Raw genomic sequence first — 24,020 nt, 5'->3', positions numbered from 1 at the left:
AATGTGCTGTCCTGCCAGGTGCATTTCTCCCCCGTTCTCCTTTTAGCTAACTGAAGGCGGTCAGTGACATATCGGCTACAATCCGGTCTTTACCATGACATTCTTGCATCCAAAAATCACAGTAGTTGAGATGCGATTTGTCCTTCAAATATGATGTGTGCAAAGACAAACCTGAGTTTTAATCTCCAATATCCAACCACACTATATTAACATACTATTCCTTCACCAGTTGAGTCCTACAGTGTGTAGAGACTATAGTGGATTTTTGCTTTATTTAATCTTCAAAACTCTTGTACCAGTTAGCTCAAGGTCTTTCTAAAACCTCTCTGAATGCTCTCTGGCCATCAAAGAAATATTATTATTATTAGTTTGACTTCATTCTCACAGATCTTGTGAAGAGTACCCAGTTGTGGCTGAGCTATTGAGAAATTACTATAAATATATATCTTCTTTCTACTCCTGGATTGTGATCCCAAAGGGGCTCAGTGGAAAAATCAGGATATATGTGCCTGTAATCAAATCCGTAAGTGTGTTTTGCAACATTATGGTGGAAACAGTCATGAGTTCAGACACATTGTTGCTTTTGCCCATTATGTCATGCTTCCTATGTGATACGTTGGTAGAGAGAAACCTTTTATAAGCCACTAATTAGGACTAAACAAGCTGCTATTATTTGCCACTGAAAGGTAATAGGAGTATCTTCTGAACATACAGATTTCAGCCATTCGATAAATTTTTTATGCCTTTATTTGTCTCCTTTTCTGTGTTCCATTCAGAATCCCTGTTTCATCACACATTTTTTTGCACATAACTTAATTTATATATTTGTTAGAATTTGTATGTGGGTACTTTTTTTCTGCATCTTTTCATTTAGAATGCCAAGTCTGGTGTTAAAAAGTACATACAGTCCATACATTAAAAAAAAGGTTTCTTCCATAAACCCATTTGACAATGCAGTTAAATGTATAAAAGTTGTGCTCAATGGCATTAAATCTTTATCTATATTTCTGTTAATATTTTGTAGATGTGCAAAAAAAACAAAAACAAAAAAAAAAACACTGTCCTGAGATCGCCAGTATTCCCCCACACTCCCAGAAAAGCAGGGCATGCCTTTTAAAGTTGGAATATAATTTCTGGAAATGACAAATTGAGTACTGACAATTTAGAAAATGAATTATTCAACACTAACATTAATACTTAATATTATTTCAGGCAAATTCTGTATTGAAACAATTGTCAAACACATTTTTGTTGACTAGATTTCTCTCTCATGGCTACGTTTTCACAGCTAAATAGGTTTTGTGGGAGAGTGCACCAGAGAAAGTGAGCATGTTGATGTTCATTTTTTTTAATACACAAAAGCAGTTACCACGGTTCTCCATTTGTCCCTCTGCCATGGCTGACAGGCAGGATGAAAGGCCACTGTGCTCTGCCTGACAAAAACACTGGTTGAGTCAAAGGGTTCCTGCAGTACGCCATCTGTCTGACTCTAATTTGGTTGTCGCTGTCTCAGCAAAGAACCCCATCTTCTCTCAAACAACAAAAACAAAAAAATCCTTCCCCACACAGGCATGAAAAACTGTGACAAGTAAACAGACAACAAATGTGAAAGCCAGAATTACCTTTAAATGCCTATTTAGAAAGATTAAGACAACATTTATCCTCCATGGTAAAAACAAAGGTAGGAAACAAAACAAAACAAAAAAAATCACAAGTCATCATTTAAATTGTCTAAACGTATCTCACCAACTTTGCACATTAGTCTAGCTTCCCTATTTTACACTGTTTATTGAGGTTCATGTTCAACTAAAAACAATATTTTATTTTCTCTGCTATCTTTTCCCTTTAATATCTTTTAATGTACTCGTCTTAATTTTGCTTCTTGTTTTATTTTTCCTTTGCAGATTTCTGTTATTTCCTTAAAGGGGAGGTATTATGTATTTTCTAGGCACATAGCACCATTTAATACTGAAATCAAGTAATTATGTTGCTCTCAGTTGTTATAACAATGCTGTATGTGTCACAGATAACTTGAAAGAAATTTTGACTTCACAGTTTCACACCTCGAGATTGGCCTCTGTCTCTTTAAGAAGCTCCTGCTCTTTCCGACACACTCCAAGGAGGAGCTTTGTGAAAATTAAGGGTACACCTATAAATCGACCCTGATTTCCTTAATTTTGGAAGATCAATGATTGGCCAATATTTACATGTGAAGGTGATCTTAGCCACTAATCTTATCTACTTCAGCAAAGGTCTAAAAATCAACCACTGTCCGTGAGAGAAGTTTGAAGTTAACAATAGTTAACCCATTGGTGCCAGCTCAGTGACTTTCTTGCTATATTTAGCAATGTTTCAGACAAAAAATAAAAAATAAAAAATCAGTCACGCACAAGAGGTAGCACAAATATCAGATTTACATTAGCAGGAAATCAAATGCTTTCTAATAGACTAAAATGTATGCCATAAAGAATGGGTGAAGAGTTATTGTCTTACATTGTGAAGCAAAGTGCATGCTATAGCCTCAGTATAAGATGTCTTAAAGTCTCGGGTCTTTTTCGGAGTAACATCTGTCTTATGTGAATAGCTACACAGGTAAACACCAGCGTATTTCCATCTGTAAAGGAACATGAACATCGTAAGCAACCATGGGTGTTACATGTGCATATGTCTATAAAACAGCTGGTCTGGTGAAGGTGTGCATTAGTGGCATGTGTAATGACTTATCTTGCTTTAAGATGGCTGCATTTCCCTTTGGAGACACACGAGGACAAGTCTCCCACTGGTCGTTAAAGCAAATGAGCACGGGTTACTCATGTGTTAAGGCGGGTTGTGAAGGTGTGTGCTCTTGTGTGTCTACACACTCTAATGCTGTCTCAACATTCTCTCCGCAGTAGCCGTTATTGCGTTTAGACTGGATGTTACCATGGCAACGCTATGGCTCCAGCCTTGATGGTGGGATGATCACACGTTATTAGTCAGTTCGAACCAGCAAAAGGAAACATCACAGTGATTTGCATAGAGGACTAAAGGGCACTAGGCTGGAATGAAAAAAAAAAGAAGAAAAAACAGACTGAATGAAAAGGAAACTGGTTTAAGACGGATATAAAAAGACAGGCTTCACAGATGGAGAAAGACATTTGGCTTACACAATTACAAAAAAAACAAAAAAAAAAAACAGATAACTACATATAAATTGTGAACAAATATAACATTTATGTTTTTGTTCCATTTCAGGGAAGATACAACTGGATGGCTTGGTATTTTTATAACTGGCATCACCTTTCAAAGGACATCATCCGTCCAAAAAGAGGAGGAGGAAAACCTAAAAATCTATCTTTCATGCACCATCCTTCATCTCCTCATCTCTAAAAGTTTAAAGTTCCCCCACATAACATGCTTTGATTTATTAAAATGTTGTAAATTATCTTAAATTTCCTGTTATAGCTATAATTTGTGGTTACCATAGAGGATTGCAATTCAATTAACCCTCTTTGTTTAATCTGGCACATCAAGCACACAAATAAACATTATATATATTTTTATGGGTAGCCCCCAAAGTGATAAATAATCCTGTTCTTCAGTCTTCAGCACCATGTGTGTTGAAACATTTCTGTTTCATGTTCCAGTGCTTTTGTCTTTTATTTTGTTTCACACCTATCTCCAAATACATCTCCATCTCCATCTCCACACACACACACACACACACACACACACACACACACACACACACACATATATATGCACACACACATTTATATTACAACATCCATAGTAATCATTGTGCATTTAACTGCAGTTAGTGTACAACAGTTTTAATAGGTTTAGTGTATGTAATGCAAAATAAAACAAAAAAACATACATTGTTCAATTTAAAGAGGAAATGGTTTTGTCATCTTAAGTGTATAGTTTAATGCTTTGTTAATTTGCACCTTAGGTGTCATATTTTTAAGTTTGACAGACATTTAATATTGATAATATTCTTGTTAGCTAATCCTTTTTAAAGTGATTCTACTCAGCTGGATATTTTTTTTCATCTGAGTATGCTTTTTTATATAACTATACTTTTTTTTTCTTCTATTGTGGATTTGCCCGTACTGTGCAGTCTTTTTTGTTGTTGTTTAACTATTTGAATGTGCATGCTTACATTTACATTTAATCTGCTGCTGGAACACCTTATATGTCCCCCTGTGGGACAATAAAGGGTATTTCTGTTTTTTGATTTCCTGATTTCAGAGCAATGCTTTTTTTTTTTTAAATAATGTGTAACTTTATGATGATTTTATTAATGAGCTTCATAGTGATGCAGTTGTTAGCACTATTGCCAAGCGGCAAAAGGATTCAGGGTTCAAATCCAGGCCAGGGCCTTTCTGCATGGAGTTTTGTATGTTGTCTCCATGCATGAGTGAGTTCTTAAAGGGTACCCAGCTTCCTCCCACGGTCCCAAAACATACATGTTAGGTCAGCTGGTCTAAACTGCCCTTAGGTATCAGTGTGTCAGTGCATAGTCGTTCTGCATGTCATGTGCAAGGCCTGTGTGTGTCTGTGTTGTTCTGTTATGTACGACCTGGATGCTTTTCCGGGGCGTACCCTTACTGCCACCCAATGAACCCTGGAGATGGCTTGTGCATGAGCCTGCTCAGATAAGCCAAATGGATTTTTATTAATATTTAATAGCAGTCTTTAGATACGTATTGGTAAAAATTAGACAGGCTCTTGTGGGACGCAACTGCAAACCTCAATATTTTCAGAGATGCGCAATACATAAAAAAACAACTTAGCACCCAGCCTGTTTCACAAAGAGCTGCTCCTGCTGTTACAAATGTCCCAGGTTGAGTAAAAATGGACTGTTAGGCGATATCAAAACCATGTTTCTACACCCCTGTTGAGGTACAGGGGAAAGTCTCTCTGTCTCAGGACAAGGCTGCAGCGAAAAGAGACTACAGCAACAAAGTGAGTTTTGAAAGTCGGTTATCTCAGCACCTGGCAAACAGATTGTTGAGTCACTGGTATTGATCAGCTTCGCTTTCAACCTCTCGATATATTGGGGCTATTTTCTGCTACAGGACAGTAAAAATCTCACATATAGCTCTTTAAATGCACCATAACTCCAGATATTGTGTTGATTCTGCATTCTTCCCCAAAGCTCATCCGTAGGCCACCATAAATGAAGGCGCTATCTCAAGCTTCTTTTTACTTAAAGTTTTATAGTAACTGTAGCAAGATAAATTACAGTGCACAGTGACTTGGACGATTAGGCAGAATGTGAAATGGTTTGGTGAATTAGAAATGCCAAAATGAACTGCAGTGTTTTCTGTAAAAGGTGTCAAGACATCTGGAGAACAGAGAATTATCTAACAGTTATACAAATGTTATTTCCCTGCTATCTTGGCAGCAAGAAGTCTATTAGAGAAAATGAACAGTTGAATTTGTCAATAGAAGATAGATGGAAAGAGAACACAGTAGCAGAGGGAGAAGCTAAGTGAATTGAAAAACAGTGGAGAGTTTTGAGCAAGGAACTTGTGCAGTGTGTTAAGGCTGAATGGATGGCTGACAACAAACACACAGCTGTGGAAGGTAAGAGGAGAGATTAGAGGAGACTGGATAGAGGAAGATAGCTGGTAAGTGTAAAGAAAGAAGGAAAGACAATGGATATGATGAGTGTCCAGAGGAAGAATGTCAAATAAAATGAGAAGAGAAGGAGTAAAGAAGGGAACGAGAGACAGAGGTGTTATGCTAAAATGGGTTTCGCGCGCTGAGACGGCCGCTGACTGTCAGCTCCTTAAATGAGAACAACACCGGGTTGACAGCTCACTTACTCGCTCAACAAAAAGCTGGCAGCATCAGCATTCTCAGGCTGCATCACTCGAGTTAGTCCTTCAGGAAAAAATGATGGAGAAAATAATGTTCCTATAATAAAGCATAAAAAGTTTTGAAACTTCTGATGAGAGCTGGGTCAGATGAGTCTGTGTCAGGGAGTGTGACTGAAGTGAGCACTGAAATATATGGAGAGACGCAACGCCTGACAGGTTTTTTTCAAGGTGGAAGAGTGACTGTTAGCATTTCAATTACTCTGTATAGGTTAGAGCGACATACTCATTATTAGTAAGGTCTGGCTTTACCTCAAGATCTTTGCACAAACATGCTTGTCAGGGAAAAACCCTGAAATATGGGTAAGTGCAATAATACCCTGAGTATTAAGGTCATTCTACTGAACTGTGATGCATTTATTTTGTATTTTTGGTCATTCTGCCATGGCCACCCTTATAAATGAGGTTTTAAATCTCAGTCTTTTCTGAATGAATAAAATAATAATACATTTCTGCCCTGAATAACGTCAGCCGGTTTGAAGGCAGTGCTGTTAGAAGCAGAAAACTCAAAATACACTAATGCTGTCTCCTGCAAAGTACAACTGTCTGAAATGATTCTCCACTTGCTTCAAAGAAAAGTAAATACTGAAGCACTCTGACCAGCAGTGACAGTTCAGAACCCTGAAGTCTGAAAAGTCTTTTCTTTTTCTTAACAGAGTCCTAGTGTCAGTCATTTCAGATATGAGAAACCCAATTCCAGCAATCTTAGTGCATACCAATTTATTTGTATTTTTGGTATCAAATAAAAAGAAAAACCAAAGAGGCTTCATCGTTGGCTTTTCTTGTCACAAACTGAGTATTTTTATCCAAAGGGAACAAATGTCTAATCTGTCACATTAAGGAGATTAGATTCTAAAGATTGACTAAACCATATTTCATTGAAACAGCAGTTCTAGGAGCTGTTTTGAATAAACATTATAGAAAACATCAGTAAACTGTCTCTCACATCACATAAATTTCAAACACATCAAATGTCATGCATATTAAGAGCCCTTAAAGACAAGCCTGGGTTGTGCTTTTATGAGCCATGAAGGGGCTCATAAAACACATCAGCACGATGGTGAATATTTGTTTATTTTAAATTTAAACCATGGAACATTATTCAAATCCCGACAAGCAAAGAAAGTCAAAGATGAGACAGTTGTACCCACTCCAGTATTTTTGTAGTGCTATTCAATAAGCGTTCACTGTAAAAGAAACAAAATCAACAGACATTTTGACAAACTTTGTCAAAACACCCATTTTAGCAGTTATCACAGGTTGGGAGTCATTTCACCACTAAAGCTCTTTCTGCATGCACTGCTCATTTGAGGCCTACCCATACATTTTTAACAATGGTGAGGTCAGAGCACTGCAGGGGTTATGGCAAACCCATCAGAATGCACCTCTTAAGGTAGCTCTGGGAACTTCGAGGTGTGCTAGAAATCATTATTCGTTGACACCACCAGTACCTTTCATCTTTTTCTGTAAACAGATAGTGTTTGCCTCCAGATTGCACTTTAATTGCATCTACGCTTCCCAAGACTTTCCAAAACCCTCTAATGTCTCGATGCCAAAGAAAGACTGAAGTACCAGTCTTTCTTTGGTATTGCTGCTGCAGAAGCCTCCGTTCTCAAAAATAACTTTACTTATTGCACCTTAATCAGCAAGACCAGCAAGTTTTAGTTTTCTTCTTTTGTATTTTTTTTTGTTTACAGCAAATCTTGTGAGAATATAGCAGTCGTCAATTGTGCCTATAAAATATTGTCTAAAATCAGACAAAACTTTAGAGAAACTCTTACCTGATTATAATGTTAATCTTAACATATGTATAATGTAACCTAAAATCAGACATCACAGTACCTCCAGCCTTACATATGCATACATTTTGGAGCTTTGTTACATTAGGAGATACTGACAGAACCAGCAATGTCAGAAATGGCACCATTAACATCCTGAAATAAATTGTATATTTTGTACGAAAAGAAAAAAAAAGCCCTGTATCTAATAAAGATGCCACCCAACACTTTGTAAAGCCATAATCCTTTCTTACATTTACAAACACAATCCACTCCAGACATATTTCCAAGTAGGCACACAATGCAATGGATTACATATGTAAGCCCATTTCTCAACTAAGAAGGATGGTCAAGTGAAGCAAAACAGAACTGATTTCAAATCACTATTGTTTTATCCGGATGTTGTGAGGTGTGCAGCCAACTATGGTGACCAGTTCAGGATGATCATCAGACTTAATTTTATTTGCACTTCTTGTTACTTCCATGATTGTTCAAAATTGTTTGTGCATGCTGAAATAACTACTAATTTTGACCTCCAGTAAAAAATGAAACAAAATAAAAGAAAAAAAAGGAGGACAAGTGTTAAAACCCTGAATGTCAGGTCCTTTTCCAAAGCTCCTGACCTTTCAGTTAACAATGGGACAAAAAGAAAGAAGAAAGGTTATTTACCCTGGGGTCCTTGGTCCCATGAGTAAAGTTCGCAAAGCTTAATTATTCCAATCAGCGCTTTCAGGGTTCAATGTCATACACTGTGTCAGTAAAGTTTTCAATTAAGCATCATTAAGCCACAGTGTGTGGGTGAACTGGAATCCATTATCAAGCTGAACTATGAGAAACATTGCACAGAAGTACAACTACCATTAACCACCATTAAACATTTCAAAAGCAGAAGTGAGACTGAAGTAGATATAGAGAGCGAGAGAGAGAGAGAGAAGAAGAGAAAGAGAGAAAGAGAGATTGATGTTGTTAACAGGGATTAATAAAGATTTATTGAATGAAAGTGTGTGGGCTGACTTTGACTGTGAAAAATTGGCTTAGGACCATCTGCTGAGAAATGGGAGAGCCAGACAGTGAAATAGAGAACAGAAAACACCAATACCTGGAAATGTTTTTATGATTTTGTCTTCTATAACAACATCTCTGTTTATGCCTTCCAAAACCAACAAACACAAGAGCTGCTATCACGCTATCATGTTATTGCCATTCATTTAAATGGCACAGGAAGGTGTGCGGCCATAGGTAAATGACCCTACAGCATGGTCTTCTCTTCTTCTCTTCCACATTTAACTGGCAGGTACACAATGGGATCTCCAGCTAAGCTACAATGCCACACACACAAAAAACACAATAAAAAATCCACAACATGGATGTCTGGTGTGTCACATCCCTGAGGCACAATCTATAGTCATAGTCAGTAAATTTAAATATCACTGAGGAAATGTTCCTTTATTCCAGTAACCCACCAAGTGAATTAATTTCACACAGATTAACATTTTCAAACCTGCATTTCTCTTAATTCTGATCATATTTTGCTTACAGCTAAAAATGATATGTATATGAGCTGATTAAAGATTAATATTTGCAAAAGGCACTTTTGATCTGACAGTGACACCTCATTGGAAAACATATTCTAATTTTCCGAATGTGACTGTAAAGCATAGGCTTCACAACTAAAGATTTATGTGAGTGCCAAGCAAATGTCACAGCAAAGAAAGCAGTCTGTAGTAATGAACCTTTTTTTTTACCTCAACATGCTGAAATGTTCGACTGATGACATTTTGACCTGCTTGTTCATTAATTCAAGTATTTGATCACCCAGGGGCAGTTGTAGACTCTTAAACTTTTAATTGCAAATGCTCAGCTAACACCAAGTACGCAAAACTAAAAACAAACACTATGAATTTTACAATGATTATAAGAATTTATATGGACAATACAAAACAGGTACACGTCAATGAAGTGAAGAGATTAAGATCTGTAAAATTATATTTTATGGAACAAGTTAATTCATTTATCAATATACTAACATACATGGGAAGAAAGCAAACAATGTAAATGCAGCTTAAAAAGGATGCCTTCACTACCCTTGAGGTCATTTTTTTAATTAAATTATATAGATTAAATTTAGTTTCTTAAACAGGGCTTGCTTTGATTGAATGCTTAGTCTTTGTGGATTGTTGAATGATAGAACTTTATACAAATGAATGTGAAAATAATGAGCCCATAAAAAAATATTTATGTATTAGAAATTCTCGAACAACATTAATTATTTAAAGTTTAATATGTGAAGTGGTCTACCGGACACTTACTTTTACACACTAAACATAAAAACATTAAAAAAAACCTCAATCCACAGTCAAACAGCACATAGCCATCTTACACTGCAATTAAATAAAAAAGAAAATAAGAGACATAGATAAGTAAGGAAAAGAAAATAAAACCCTGAAAAAAAGATCAATACTCAAGTCAATACTTCGTTGGCATCATGGGGTGACAAAAAGCAGCTCAGCAAGTAAAGCAAAAAGTCGCTTTTCTTGCAACGGATCTATGGGAAACATTTCTTCAAGAAAGATTCTGTTTTCTGATACAGCTCCAGGATGTCAATTATTCTCTTAACACAATATAATAGAAAGGCACCACGCACTTTACAGGAATATTCACAACAGTGCGACACAAACTGTGGGCGACTAAGTTAAACTCTGCTGCACAAAGAAAGAGCAGCACAGTAAGCAGCTCTCACAATCCAGAGGAACGACTACTGCTGCTCTCTTCACTGGCCATATGTGTTCACATAATGACTTGTGGCACAATTATATAATCTATACCTGTTTTTAAATGAAAGCCACATAAACACATAGGATTAGCAAGTAGAATAATTTCAAACAAAGCTCAAAAATTCATAGTTCCCACACAGTTTCCAAGTACAAGTATGTTTTTTTTCCGGACTGAAACGAGCAGAGTTCTTTGATTTAATCAAATGATTTATGTATAAACAACAATTGTCATAATCCTTTCACTGTAGCCATTTCATCTTAGCCTTAACATTTTTTTCTTCAGGTTATCTTTCAAAGATACCTGCGTTCACTGAAACCTGCAAAGACACTGTTAGCTCAAATCTCAGACTCTTAACTATGATGTCAAAATACATCATATTAATGCATTTATGTGTTGAAAAGCCCTTAGCTGTTTTTAGACTTTCACTACTACCAACACTCTATTTTGTCACCACTTACTTGAGTTAAGAGTACACGATAAGCTATGAAACTGGAAAGCCCTGTTCAACAGATTCCATTTCCACATGGGCAGAGGCAACGTAAAAACATTATTTATTTCCGGGTCAGCAGATTCAAGTCAGTTTTCTTCAATCTTGTACATTTTGCAAAGAGAGCTTATTCAATTCATTAAATCTTATTTAAAGGTTTGCAATAACCAAACTTTCAGAAGGAAGTCTATCAGGGGTTATTTTAACCGTTACTGACAATTTCATCTTTACGAGACTTTCTAATACAACAGCTTGCCAAGCAACTGAAAGCATCACAAACAAATAGCTTATGATCTATATACTGTGTCTTCATTGAGACTCACAACACCTAAATTTCCCTTCAAAGCAGGCTTTAGTAGAGAAGTACTTTCATAATATTAGTGACAGATCGCTTACTGAATTCATGGTGTGAAGAGGAAATGAAATCAACACATGAGTGAGCTGGGGCTGCAGAGGGAACAATGAAGACGGTATGAATGCATGCCTTGATCTGAGGCTGAAATGAAGGCTAGTCAAGACATATTAAAAGTGAAGGCGATGGAAATGAATGTTTGTTGTTATTGTACACACATTTGCACCCGGTCTCTCGATTTCACGTCCATAAAGTAAAGAGACTGATAAAGTCGAGGAATTCCGTAAAACCTGTAAGTGCATCAAATCCAGGCAAAATCGTGGGAAGATACCGACATGAAATCCAAAATCAAAAATGTAAAAACCAAAAAAAAACAACAATATTTTCAGATAAATGTTTTGAATATGTTTTTGATTAAATATTACCCTCGGCTTATTCTCAAATAATAAAGAGTAAATCCACTCTGGCTTCCTGAAGGTTCAAATCCCTTCACTATGTCAGGAAATTAAATCCCACAGTCTAAAGCCCCTTTTATACACAATCACTGGGTTTTACATTGTTCTGATGGGAACTGAACATGTCAGTGTCATATGTGAATGACTTCAAAGATGCTTTTGTCATAAAAGCATTTTGAAGTCTAGTGTGAACATTTCTCATCACAAATAGTGTCATGCTGTGAAAAGAAAACAGTAACATTATAAGGGTATTTGTAAGATGTATTTTCTAACTTGTTTTTGATTTGAAACATTTTTAATTATCCTAGTGATGGAAAAAATAATTCTGAAAGATTCTTAACTGAATGAAAAGAGATGGAAATGTCTAAAAGGCAGAGTGAGAGAAGCTATTTCAATTTTACAAAATGTTAGTGGAAGTATTTTTAATACTTTATCAATGATCAAACTTACAATAGAAGACAAGATCAAGCTTTAAGAAAGAAAACAAGATCATTCTGTCCCAGAATCCTTTGAGCTTTTTCTTTCAAAGTGACACCTTGTGCAAATTACCAAAATAATTTGGGCATAGATTCCTTAGAATTTGCTCAAATGAACCATTTAGGATAATGAGAGACGTCTGTTGAGGAGAACCATCTACTGAAACCATAACTTTTGGAGTTTTTTTTTTTTTTTTTTTACTACTGAAATATAAAACATGCCATAAAACACTGTGAAATGGTATTAATCAGATTTCTTTTGTTTTTTTTTCTTTCATTCTTTTCTCAAACTTAAATGTTTTTGGTCATCAAACCCATATTCTATATTATAATAAAAACTTTACGAAAAACAAAATAAAGTCATTAAACAAAATCTAAGAATTTAACAATAATTTGAAAAAAAAGATGTTCAAACCAAAATGGCCCTGGTTTGAAACAAGAATTGTCCCCAAAACCCAACACTTGGTTGTATACTTTGCAACAACTGCCATAGAAACTTTGAGATAAATCACAATGAGCACTTCCATCACTGCAGAAAATATTTATCCTACTTTTTTGTTATAAGTCAATCACATTGTAGATTATACCTCAGTATCTTTATGTCTTTATCTGACTTAACTCATGGATTTTACCTAAACTGCTCCGAGAAGCATTTGTTATGTTTTTGGTTTGAGCCGGTCAGAGGTGAAAATGCTTGTGTCGTCAGGAATATTGTCCTTCACACTGGTGCAGAATTAGATTTAAGGGACAATTACTTTATCGTGTTTGGATAGCTTTTTCCGTTAATACCATCATTTAAAAATGACATTTTGTATTTACTCAAAGCACTGTATCTCATCCTATTCTTGTTCTCTGTTCCCTTTTAATCCAATTTATGGTAGAACAAAGCATGGAAGCAGTCCAAGAGGTCAAAAATACCAGCGACCTCTCCTGAGAAACCTTCATTTATTGCCCTTGTCTTTGGGGATTATTAAGCATCATTAACATTCAAATAAGGTACATTTTATTACCAAAAGTGCTTTAAGTCCATGCTGAAACACGTGCAATACTCTCAGATCCACCAGTGGGTCAGAGTGAACTGTCCAGTTGGGTAACACCAGGGATACCAGTTTTGAACATCTGACATAACCAAGTTGCTGCAAGGGTACTGACTTCTAAGAGGTTAATTTCTCAGATAACAGTAAGCATGGACATTATAATCTCACAGTAATAGTAAAAGATTTAGGTAATAAAGATTTGCATTGGCAATTCCTTTGACCTGAATAACTCTAAAGGTAAATAACTGAATTCTGACTTTTGCAAAGTTCCTTCTACAATCGCTAATTTGCTAGTAAACAACAATACCAAAAGATGAGGCATTAAAATTTGCTTGAACATAGATAGTCTCTGTAGGGTGTTTGAAAAAAATACCCTGGGATGCATTAAAAAAAAAAGGCAGTGCACTCCCATAATGGCGTTTGCTCCTCCACGACAAGACTTAAATTTATAGTGGAGGTACAGAAACCTCCTGCATAAAACGGTAAATATGAAGACTGTAAGGAAACATTCTTCTTCTTATATTTGTGACCGCCAAATAATGTCGATATCAACATATAAGATGGAAGTGCGAGAGGAATCAACTAAAAATGCTACCGGTTTAAAAGATTGATAAAGCCATTAATGCTTTGTACCCAATGTGTGAAAAGGGCTAAACAATCTAACATAATTTCTTGGGAGTGAAAATCGCCTCTGGTGTGTGCTCACCACCGCAATCTACCCTGTGGCCCCCAAGGTGTGATTTATCTGTGTTTGTGACAGAGATTTGTCACTGTAGTAATCGTCATTTGGCCCCTCAAGCATGCCACAGAACATGCTCTGCCATGGTCCCCACAGAAATACAGCATATTGTGGCTCTATTTTAGAACCATTCAGCCATCAGCCCTCAAGCTGATAGTGGAACGCTCGCTTTCAGCCAGGTAATGAAACAACAATATATCTCTTGGAGAGCGGGACCAAAATCAAACAATGGACATGACGCCCTGTGCTTAGCACTCAACTGTGCAATAGGAAATGAAAACAAAATAATATTAATATAACAATGAGCTTGCTATTAATTTTATCTGAGCTTTTTATTGGTATTTGTTCGCAAACTGAATTCCGTGCACTCTCTAGACTCCTAAGCATTTACACACTGGTTTCTCTTCCATGATCACACATAAAAGGCATTGCCATCTTGTAACTGAAGATTAAAACGTGCTCCAAAAGTGCAATAAAATACATGGCCAACAACACCTCAAGATGTCCATCTGCTGTGGATTTGATCTTACGTTTCAAATTTTCATATCAATGCCTGCCAACAAGCAGACACAAAAATAATGCATTCCCCTGAAAGGATTTTTTTTTTTTAATCTTGCCCCTTCAGCACTTCAAAACAACTTGTCAGTAGCTGTCAGTTTAAATTAGCGGAGCGGCCCTCTATGGCACTGTTTTCTGACTCTGGTAAATCTGCAGGCTGTCTCCATCAATCATGGAGCAGGACACACACACACACACACACACACACCAACACACACACACAAAAAAAAACCTCTCACACACAGAATCATGAACACACTGGCCCACTGCTGACAAATGCTGGCAGATTTGCACACACGCACATACAGAAACACAGATGTGAAGTGCTGCTGCACTTCAGCTACAGCAATGGAACTTCACAGCAAACAAAGCGTTTGAAAACGATAAAGTTGAAGCAGTCTGTCTGTTTCTGCAGATGCTGCCCTACTCATGTTCTCTTTAAAGTGTCAAAGCAAATAAGTTATTTTTCATCTTTGATATTATCCCTGGGGATGTGCACCAAACACTCTTCAAGTATGCAGAGCACACACACACACACGCACGCACGCGCACACACACACACACACAGTGATGCACACTTCAAGTATGCATAGCACACACACCGACGTAAACATGTAGAGTAAATACTCCTCAGAAGTTGCAGAGATTCTCCCCAGGTATACCAGCCAATCACTCTGTATTTACACCATTGCAGCCTCAAGAAATCAACTACCTGCAAAATATGAAGTAGGCCTCACTTTCCCAATCAGACAGACCTGATCAGATACAGCAGGCATTGAAAGGACAGCTGAGTGTTAGGTAAGGTCAGGTAAGAATAGATGCACTGGACCTCATAAATTGTCGGGTGGCATCCAAGTTCAGGCAGAGTTACACAGATGATGATATGGTAACTGTGGAGTAAGGCTGGACGATATGGTTGAAAAATATTTTTATGAGTTACATACAAGTGGATATCGATAATTATTAGTTTTTTGAGTTAAAAATCTGAAATGCTGCCAAACCAGTGACGTGATCTTTCCCGTTTTATCCAGTTTTCTCTTGAGCGGTTGTATTAATTTTCTCCTTTCACTTCTCACTGATGCTTCTTATTTTTAAGCATAAGTTACTCAACAAGTTGTTGCTAGATAACCAAAGAGTGAGTGAAGCTGTAATCTTAGGTTACTTCACTTGGTCAGGTTTAGAGTCATGTACATACTTTTTTGAGTTTAGCAAATGGCTGCAAAGAAACAAAGAGTGAAAAATTTAAACGGGTCTGAATACTTTCTGTACCCGCTGTCCATAAAAAGATTTTTTGATTAACTATCGAAATGAAATGAAATTATGTGGGGTTTTTTTTTTTTTTTTTTTTCATTAAGTTGTTTTCAAACTGACAGGCAAGATAACTATTTAAGGATTTTTCTGACTCAACTTTTGAAAATTGGTTCAGGGAGATTTAGACAACACTTTTAGAAATGCATTTGTCATCACATCTCTGAAGTTATTAAAACTATTCGGGATGTGCCGTCATCATCAGTGTAAAGTAGGAAACATGCCATCCTTGGACTGAAATATGAGTATGACATCGATAAGGACCAGTGCTGCTACAAATACATGGCGTGGAAAATACATGAATGTAAGGTACAGTTTAAATGCAAAAATGGAGATGGGAGTTGATTTAAAAATTACACCAAGTAAATTCTTTCTGCAATGCAATAAGTCAAGGAGATACAACAAAATATAATTTAAACTGTGCATTAGAATCATTAAAATATTACAAAATAGATAATAAAACAACCATTATTAAATTGTATAAGATAATAGACAAATAGCAAGCAGCTAAACATAAGTTTAATATCAGGAACAGGAAGCAATGAGTGACTTTAAAACTACAAAAGAATGTGTAGTTTTTATGGGGGAGAATACTGTCCAAAACATAAATAATATATTTGCTTTCATCTAGGAAGCAATATGGCGGCCTGAGAGATGTGGCCTGCTTATTTAAGCAATTCTTGCTCCTGACTCGAGTCAATTCTGTCCTGTTTTGTAAGCCTCGTACATCCTGCACCGCACATCCCTGTTTTTAAATTCCGCTTTTAGCAGATAAAAGTGATACCACAGAGAATGTTCAACAGATCAAAATCATGCGCATCTCAAATCTGTAGATAACGCAGCCTGTCTGATGTGATATACTGAGGCCTGTGTTGCAGTTCCACAACATTTCCCTTCGGTGTTATGGCTCCATCACAGCAGTCTGCACTTTCTGTTTCCTACGGAGGCCATTATTGACTGCATGATAATCCGCAATTTAATGGTTTCCCTCTTTCCAAAGTGAAGCAAAAAACGAATAAAAGTAAAAGAAGAAAATATGACGTATTGAATCATGACACGTTCTGCCAAAACAAAACCACAAAGTGTTGTATTAAAAACCAAAAAGATGAAAGAAATCTTTTATTTTTGTATGATTAAACACAAAATACAAATGATTAAATATAAACATTTGAGTTTTATTTGAGCTGCCAATAAGTGCTTCCAGATAATACTTTCAACCTGATCTAGATGTGTTATTTATGCATTGCCACCATATGAAAGGTGTTGATGTGGATGGAGGGCTGAATGTAGTCCACCAACATCTCAGAGAAATAAAAGGGTAAGACAGAACTGTGGAACAACTGGAATTTATTAAAACAATAAACCAAAGCAGAGAAAGCAGCAGCTGAACAGCTGCTTAAAAAAGCTCAACAGTCTGGTTCATAAACTCTGATTGTTCTCCAGCTTAAATCTAATCCGAGGAGAAATACGTTATTCAGTAGAATCAGCTGCAGATATGCTGATAATGATGAACTAAAACTTTGCTTGTATTTGAAGCCCTACAAGCATTTGGACAGAGCAAGACGACGGCAGCACACAGTTCGGTTACAGAGTGTTGAATAAAGTGAATAAAATGATCCAGGGTCTGTGGTTGTGAAAATATGATCTGAAAGTACCTTATAGGATCCTTCTGGACATTACTTGAAAGGGAATTGCTCTGAACACAGTTAGCACAAGAATTATTGATTTGTCAGCCTAATTTGTCAGCCTGATATTATCATGTTATCAATCAATTTAATCACTTTTGGGAACTCGGGTCCAGCAGGACTTGCTGTCGGTCCATCTTTGGGCTCTTTAAAATAATTTCCACTGTGCTTATTTTTGAGCCGTTTCTGTTCACAGGTAAAGATAATGTTTTGCTTAAGCAACTCATCCTTTTGGTTGCTGTTTACAATGTCTTTATCAGTGTCGATTAGCTTTGTTTTTACTGTTTTTACAATTTTAAAGGCTGGTACCAAGTTAGTGGAACGTGGTTGATACCGAGTATATTATTAACCACTTTTGAGGTAAACTCAAAACTATATGAATACCATTACGAAGTTTTGAATATCCTGGTTGTAGGCATTGTATTACAATTTTAGAAAATTGTGCTAAAGCATGAAAAGAATATATAATATTCCTCTTTAAGCAAACACTTAACTGAATTCGGAGGTCTTTTAAAAATAATTATTTATTCATTATGAAATCATATGTTCTGCTTATATATAAAATCACAATTGGTTAGAGATTCAGAGGGGAAAATACGTCACAGTATAATTAACCGTTCCTTAATTGTTTGATTAACACAAAACCAAATGAATGAGACATCAAGAAGTCTCAAGATTTGCTATGATTGGACCACAGAAGACAACCAAATATGAAATGTTTCTCTCCATGGAGCAAAGGCACAGACTGCAAATATAATTCCTTCTAAACCTCAATGCTGTGCTTCAGTAATCGGTGTAATAGAGAATGTCAGGATGACAGATCTGAAAGAGAAACAAAGCAATTATACATCCACAACAATATTCTCCCCCGATAATTCTACCCTGTTTTACTCTGAAGCATTAGGTCTAAGTAAGGACACAGTTTAAACCTGCCTTCCCAAGATAAAGACATTAAGACAACAGTAATAAAAGTAAATTGCAGACATGGCTTGCTAATTAATTGCTTGTTTATTTTAATAAAAGTCATGATAGGCAATATTCTGAAGTGCAATGCTTCATTAGATATGGAGCTGTTAAGAGACCTGGACATTCATGCATTCCCATATTTTAGCCCATGCAATCAGATATACTCAAGTCTTACATACAGATATTCACAAGCACTCATAAAAACATTGCTGTCTGTTTTACGTAATGTAACTTTCACAAGTGTAATGAGGATATCAACCATATTTCCCCATTCATGCTGAAGTGATCTTAAACGTGATTGCGTACAAAGCCAGCACGACTCTCGGTTGAGAAGTAGGCGATCCTTGTGGGGCCCCTTACAGTAATAACTGCACCTGCTGAGGATGCAGCCTGGCGGCATGGTTTCATGTTGCAGCGTGACATTAAAGATTAATGCAAACTGACAAACAAGGAATTCCTCCAGATTTTGAGGAGCAAAACACAATTGCTGAGAGGAAATGAGTGAATGACCTTTGTGTACCGGCTGCAAAAATTACCATACTTCCTTGTTTTCATGAGGGAATAGGAAGATAATGAATAAATGAATAAATTCAGTTGCTGTGTTGATCGAAGAGACAGACCAGACTTTGTGTTGGCCCAAACAAAGTAAACAACTGGGAGCAGCTTGAATATTTGAAACATTTGAATCAATTCAGCTTTGTTTATTGTCCCAAATCACTACATAAGTCGTAAGGGCATTCATCATCGTGAGGTCAAGATCTTATTTCCCTCAGAAGAAAAAAGCCAACAATTTCCTTAAAGCAAACAGTTGTGACAGTCTATTGTTGATTTTCTTCTGAGGCTAACTTGTCACATTTGCTTAAGCTCAGTGTCAAGTATTGGTGCTTAACAGCAGTTTTACTGTTTCTTGGAAGACAGATTTATGACCAATTCTGATTTTTCACTGAGCAACTGACCAATCGGACAAAAACGTCTGGCAGCGCTAAGGGCCACATTTATATTGGGCTTCTGTTTTTCTATTCCAAGCTTTTTCAGATGACAAAAACTAGAGTTCTGTTTTGTTTAAAAAGCCATTTTACAAGCGTATGATTTCTCTTTATCTTTACCCTTAACCTGTCTAAAGAGGTCCAAATTTCAACCGGAGACTGATTGACTGACTCCATGGATGGATGGATGGATGGATGGATGGATGGATGGATGGATGGATGGAAAACAGACAACTGAATAGAAACTGAAGTCTGAAGATATTAATATTTTGCATATTCTCTTCTGAACATTAATATAAAACATGTTAAATTGAATCTACACATTCAGAGTGCATTGAGTCCCTGTTTGCAGGAGTGGCCAATTTCTTCACTAAAATAGATCAAGCGAAGCAGGAAAATGAAAATGCATTATTCATAACTTATTAGTGTACTTCTGAACCTTAAAGTAAAAGGACTGGGATAAAGAGCATGAAACAAAACACCTCAATCAATGCACATTTAATCAATTCACTTTAATAACAAATGGAACAGGGGCATAGATGTTGCTAGGATGTTGTTTACTGCTATGTCTCTTACCTCTGGGAGAAAATGTCCCTGTAGGGGCTGCCGTGCTGCATGGCGATACCATATCCACGGTCTGGCGCGTTGCTGCTTACAGTGTAGAATGAACAATCCTCATCATTATTGGCCACGTACTCCAGCACTGCTGCATCCCACACAAAGCCAAAGCGGCCATATTTCACCTTAATGAAAGGGAAACAGAAGAAGGAAGACATTCTTCTTTAGCAGGAATCCTACAGAGTATCTGAGTTATTCTGATAGTTATGGCTGGACTCTCAGTCCAGTTCCAATTAACCAATTTAAAACATTTTTGTTTGCAAAGTCATGGTTACATACATTAAGCAGCGAGAAGTCTGCTAGTACTAATTTCCTCCAATACCGAGAGACTTCCTAATCGCTTTCGATCAGTGATTTTGTTGTCTGAGTAATATTACACCCTGACTCCCCTCTTTATGTGGTGTGGACCAGTGCGTTTAACAGAGATCCAACTTTATTGTTCCACATTCTTGTAACTTTAGATGTATGTGATATAAACAGCCTTGTTTATCACTCACTATGAAGCCAAGTTTGGGATCCTTTTCGCATTTTATGCAGGGAACATTTCCATGCTGTCAGTGTGTTTAGTCCTAGTGTGTGATTGTTGTTGAGAAAGCCATAAAGGACTTAAAATGGGAATCACGTCTTAGTTCAGTTGAGGTGCTTGCTGTTAACACATCCTGTAGTTAACATTCAACAGAGTAATATTTTTTCGACAAGAACAAAAATATGGAAACAGGAGAGGCTGTGATATTCTCATGAAAACACCTTTGATACTTCAAACAGTGATAAATACAGCAGCCAGACACAGAAGGATACACACAGACTCACACCTACACACACATTTTTCATAATACATTATTTTGGACTTGGTGTGTCATTAACTTTAATGGTGCTTTATAAAATTTTCAAACCCATCTGTGTTTTAGCGTGTGTGTTTGTGTGTTGCCTCACTTGGCTCATACGTGATGACTAATGTCCGAGGGCTGACAAGGCCTTCTGATTGGGTGATTTCACAGCTTTAAGTCTGCTGCAGTATGCATGTGTGTATGTGTGTGTACACACGTCTTCAACATTTTGCTGCAGGATATCAAAAGGGATCATATTACTCTTTACAGCTTTGAAAAGAAAGAGAAGAGCACTGCTATTAGTTGTGAAGAATGCTTTCATGCCTTCCATTTATTGCTGCTGAATTAAAAAAAAAAACAGGTTTTGCAAAACAGAAATTAGTAAAAACGTGTACTTAAATTTCATAATATGAAATATAAGGAACACTTTTGTTTACTAAATTTAAATGAAATGGCCTAAAAAATATATTGTGAGTTTTATGTGTGGTTATTTCTGTGGCATGACTCACAATTTTGACATGAAAAAATATTGCAATTACACTTACAGGGACATCTTTCATTTTAATAATACTATAAATTAAGGTTGAAATAAATAAAATCTGACTTTCTTGATAAAGCACACTCATGATGAGCAATAAGGTCACGGTAAATATTAACAGAGACTTCACTGTTATAAAAGCTTCAGATCAGTTAAATTAAAAGCAATATATGAATTGTTGACCCTTTGATTATTTTTTCCCATTTTTCATAATAAAGAAAGGAGATCCTATAGACAAGAATAATATAGAAATGTGCGTTAAAATCACTTCTAAGTTAAAACTTGAATCAGACTATGTAACTCTGGCAAACAAGACTCCCATGACGACTCTTCCTTTTTTTCCATTGCATTGGGACTGCACATTATAACTCAGTATGTTTACATGCCTGTTATGTTTTCATGTTATTTTTTTCTTGTTGTATTGTAGGGAGGTTTTTTTATTTTATTAGACTGTCCAACTTTCAGTGTTTGCAGTACTTGTTTTCATAGACTGCTCATGGTACCTCAGCTCACTTTGGTCACTTTCATCACCATCATGCTGCTTCAGTATTTGTTCTGTGTACATATGTGCAGCTATTCTTGGTCTTATTTACAAAGTGTTATCATTTTATCTGAGACATATGTGTGCTTGAGGTCCTTATCTCACTACTCCCAAATGTTTTGAATGTTTTACTGGCTACAATTTGTAATTAAATTGACATAAGTCTAAAATAACCATAAGTCTTTCATTTCACTTTACCATCAGTCTAAAACAGTCTTGTATAAATACTTATCTGGAAGGGTGCATCACTTAGTTAAAAATTCCTTTTTTTAAAGAGTCCGCTTTGAATTTTAATGAACAAGAGCAAATGTAGTCTTGCTTTCGTTCTTTTTTTGTTGTTACAATTTCACATGTTCAACCTGTTTAAAGTTCAGCTGCTAGACTTTTAGAAACTATAACATTAATCCATTACTGGTGCATATAAAATGGTCTCCAGGTAACCATACAATAAGAAAGGCTACAGACAGGAATAGTAGTTGACAGCATAACTGAAAGCAAAAACATTTTTAGTTTGAATCTCATTTAGCTCCCTTTTCAGCCCTTTTCTCTCAAAAACAGTATTCTTCATGCTATGCTCTCCCTGATGCAGAAACAACGTAGAATTATATACCAAATTTTGTTCCAATTTTGGCAAATCTAGTTCTGATTTAAAAGACTCATCGTCCCCTTTTTGGAATCGGTAAGATAAAATGATTTTCATGTGGCTTTTACACATTTATATAATGTCATATGTTTATTATTTTACTATAATTATTCCTTTTATATCCTGCTGATCCTAAATCTGTTATAACGCAAAAGGTGTTTTGACTTGACAGCTAGACTGATCCAGTTTTTCTTATCAAAAATAAATCTATATCACCATCAACATCAACATGAGCAAAATCCTGAGCAGTTATCCCAACTAAGAGCATTGTGGTGAAGTAGGTGAAGGAAAATGTGGTTACCTGCAGCAGTGCTTCATAAACAGAGAAAATGCATGCAAATAGGGAGTATTGATTTCATACATTAGAACAACTACTCTACATACACAGCATCACCTTAATATTGACTTAACTTTGATTAATTACTGAACACAACAATCACAGCTGGGGTGGCACTATAAAAATGATATCCTGAAGGCCATTCTTCTTTTGTGGTGCAGCAAATCAACAAATACTTTGTAAAATAACCGTACATGACACAATGGGAGGGACTGGAAAATTACATATGAACTATGCTATTTAAGTTCTCCAGTTGAAGTTAATCTGACAGGTGATCCTTCCCCTAACTCAGGGTTAAACAAATTGCTTTACATGTTTATGCAGTGCATTTTTATATAATATATCCTTCAATTTTCTATATAATATTTAACACATTTTAACATTTTTGGGATATATATGCTTTCTTTTGTTAAGGTTTCTTCACTTTTGGGTAAGGAGAATTACTAACCATACCTATAGATTGGTAATGGCAGAACTGGTCTAATTTAATGAACAAAACATGCTCACACAAAACACATCCTGTTAATAACTTTTAGGAATGTGAACGTTATTCAGTCGTGTGAACTCATCTGAGACAAACACCTACCATAAACCCCTGTGACCTCCTTCAAGCTAGTGGGCGGCAGTTCACTTATGTTGACTTAAATAATTAAAGAGCGAGAGAGAAAGGGACAGTAAACGTTGCAAGGGAGTGCAAGGAAGTCAGACAGCTTGTGAAGACAACAGGTTTGCTTTCCAGACCATTTATTATCACTGTAAGAAGTTATCTTTTCATCACACACACACACACACACACACACACACACACACACACACACACACACACACACACATATAAGTATGTATTTTTTATTTTTTATTTTTGCAAGAAAGATTGCAAAAGGTTTCAAAATGTCCTCATTTTCCAGACTAATGTAAAAACAAGGGTATGTCTGCCTGCAAGGCACTTCATTGTGCTACTGTAGTTAAGGTTATTTTCTGCTGCATTACTGAATCACAGTCACACAACCAGACTGTCAAACATCAATCTAAACATTAGACAGGGAT

General features: G+C 36.3%; 1 protein-coding gene across 5 annotated transcripts in view; it reads right to left on the bottom strand.

The window, feature by feature from the left end:
• Positions 1-24,020, bottom strand: part of grid2 (glutamate receptor, ionotropic, delta 2) — a 437,740-nt gene that overhangs the window by 20,724 nt on the left and 392,996 nt on the right. For all 5 annotated transcript variants that reach the window (XR_001661638.1, XM_016669506.1, XM_016669505.1 and 2 more), the window contains one exon: positions 20,046-20,212. Coding sequence is in view for 4 of the 5 variants with exons in the window: in XM_016669506.1 (XP_016524992.1) it covers positions 20,046-20,212 (167 nt within the window). In the remaining variant the exon portion in view is untranslated. The remainder of the gene's footprint in view (positions 1-20,045; positions 20,213-24,020) is intronic.

This window comes from Poecilia formosa, unplaced genomic scaffold, assembly GCF_000485575.1.
Source record: "Poecilia formosa unplaced genomic scaffold, Poecilia_formosa-5.1.2 Scaffold25, whole genome shotgun sequence".
NCBI classification, from domain to species: domain Eukaryota; kingdom Metazoa; phylum Chordata; class Actinopteri; order Cyprinodontiformes; family Poeciliidae; genus Poecilia; species Poecilia formosa.
This window is presented reverse-complemented; position numbering and strand designations above follow the sequence as displayed.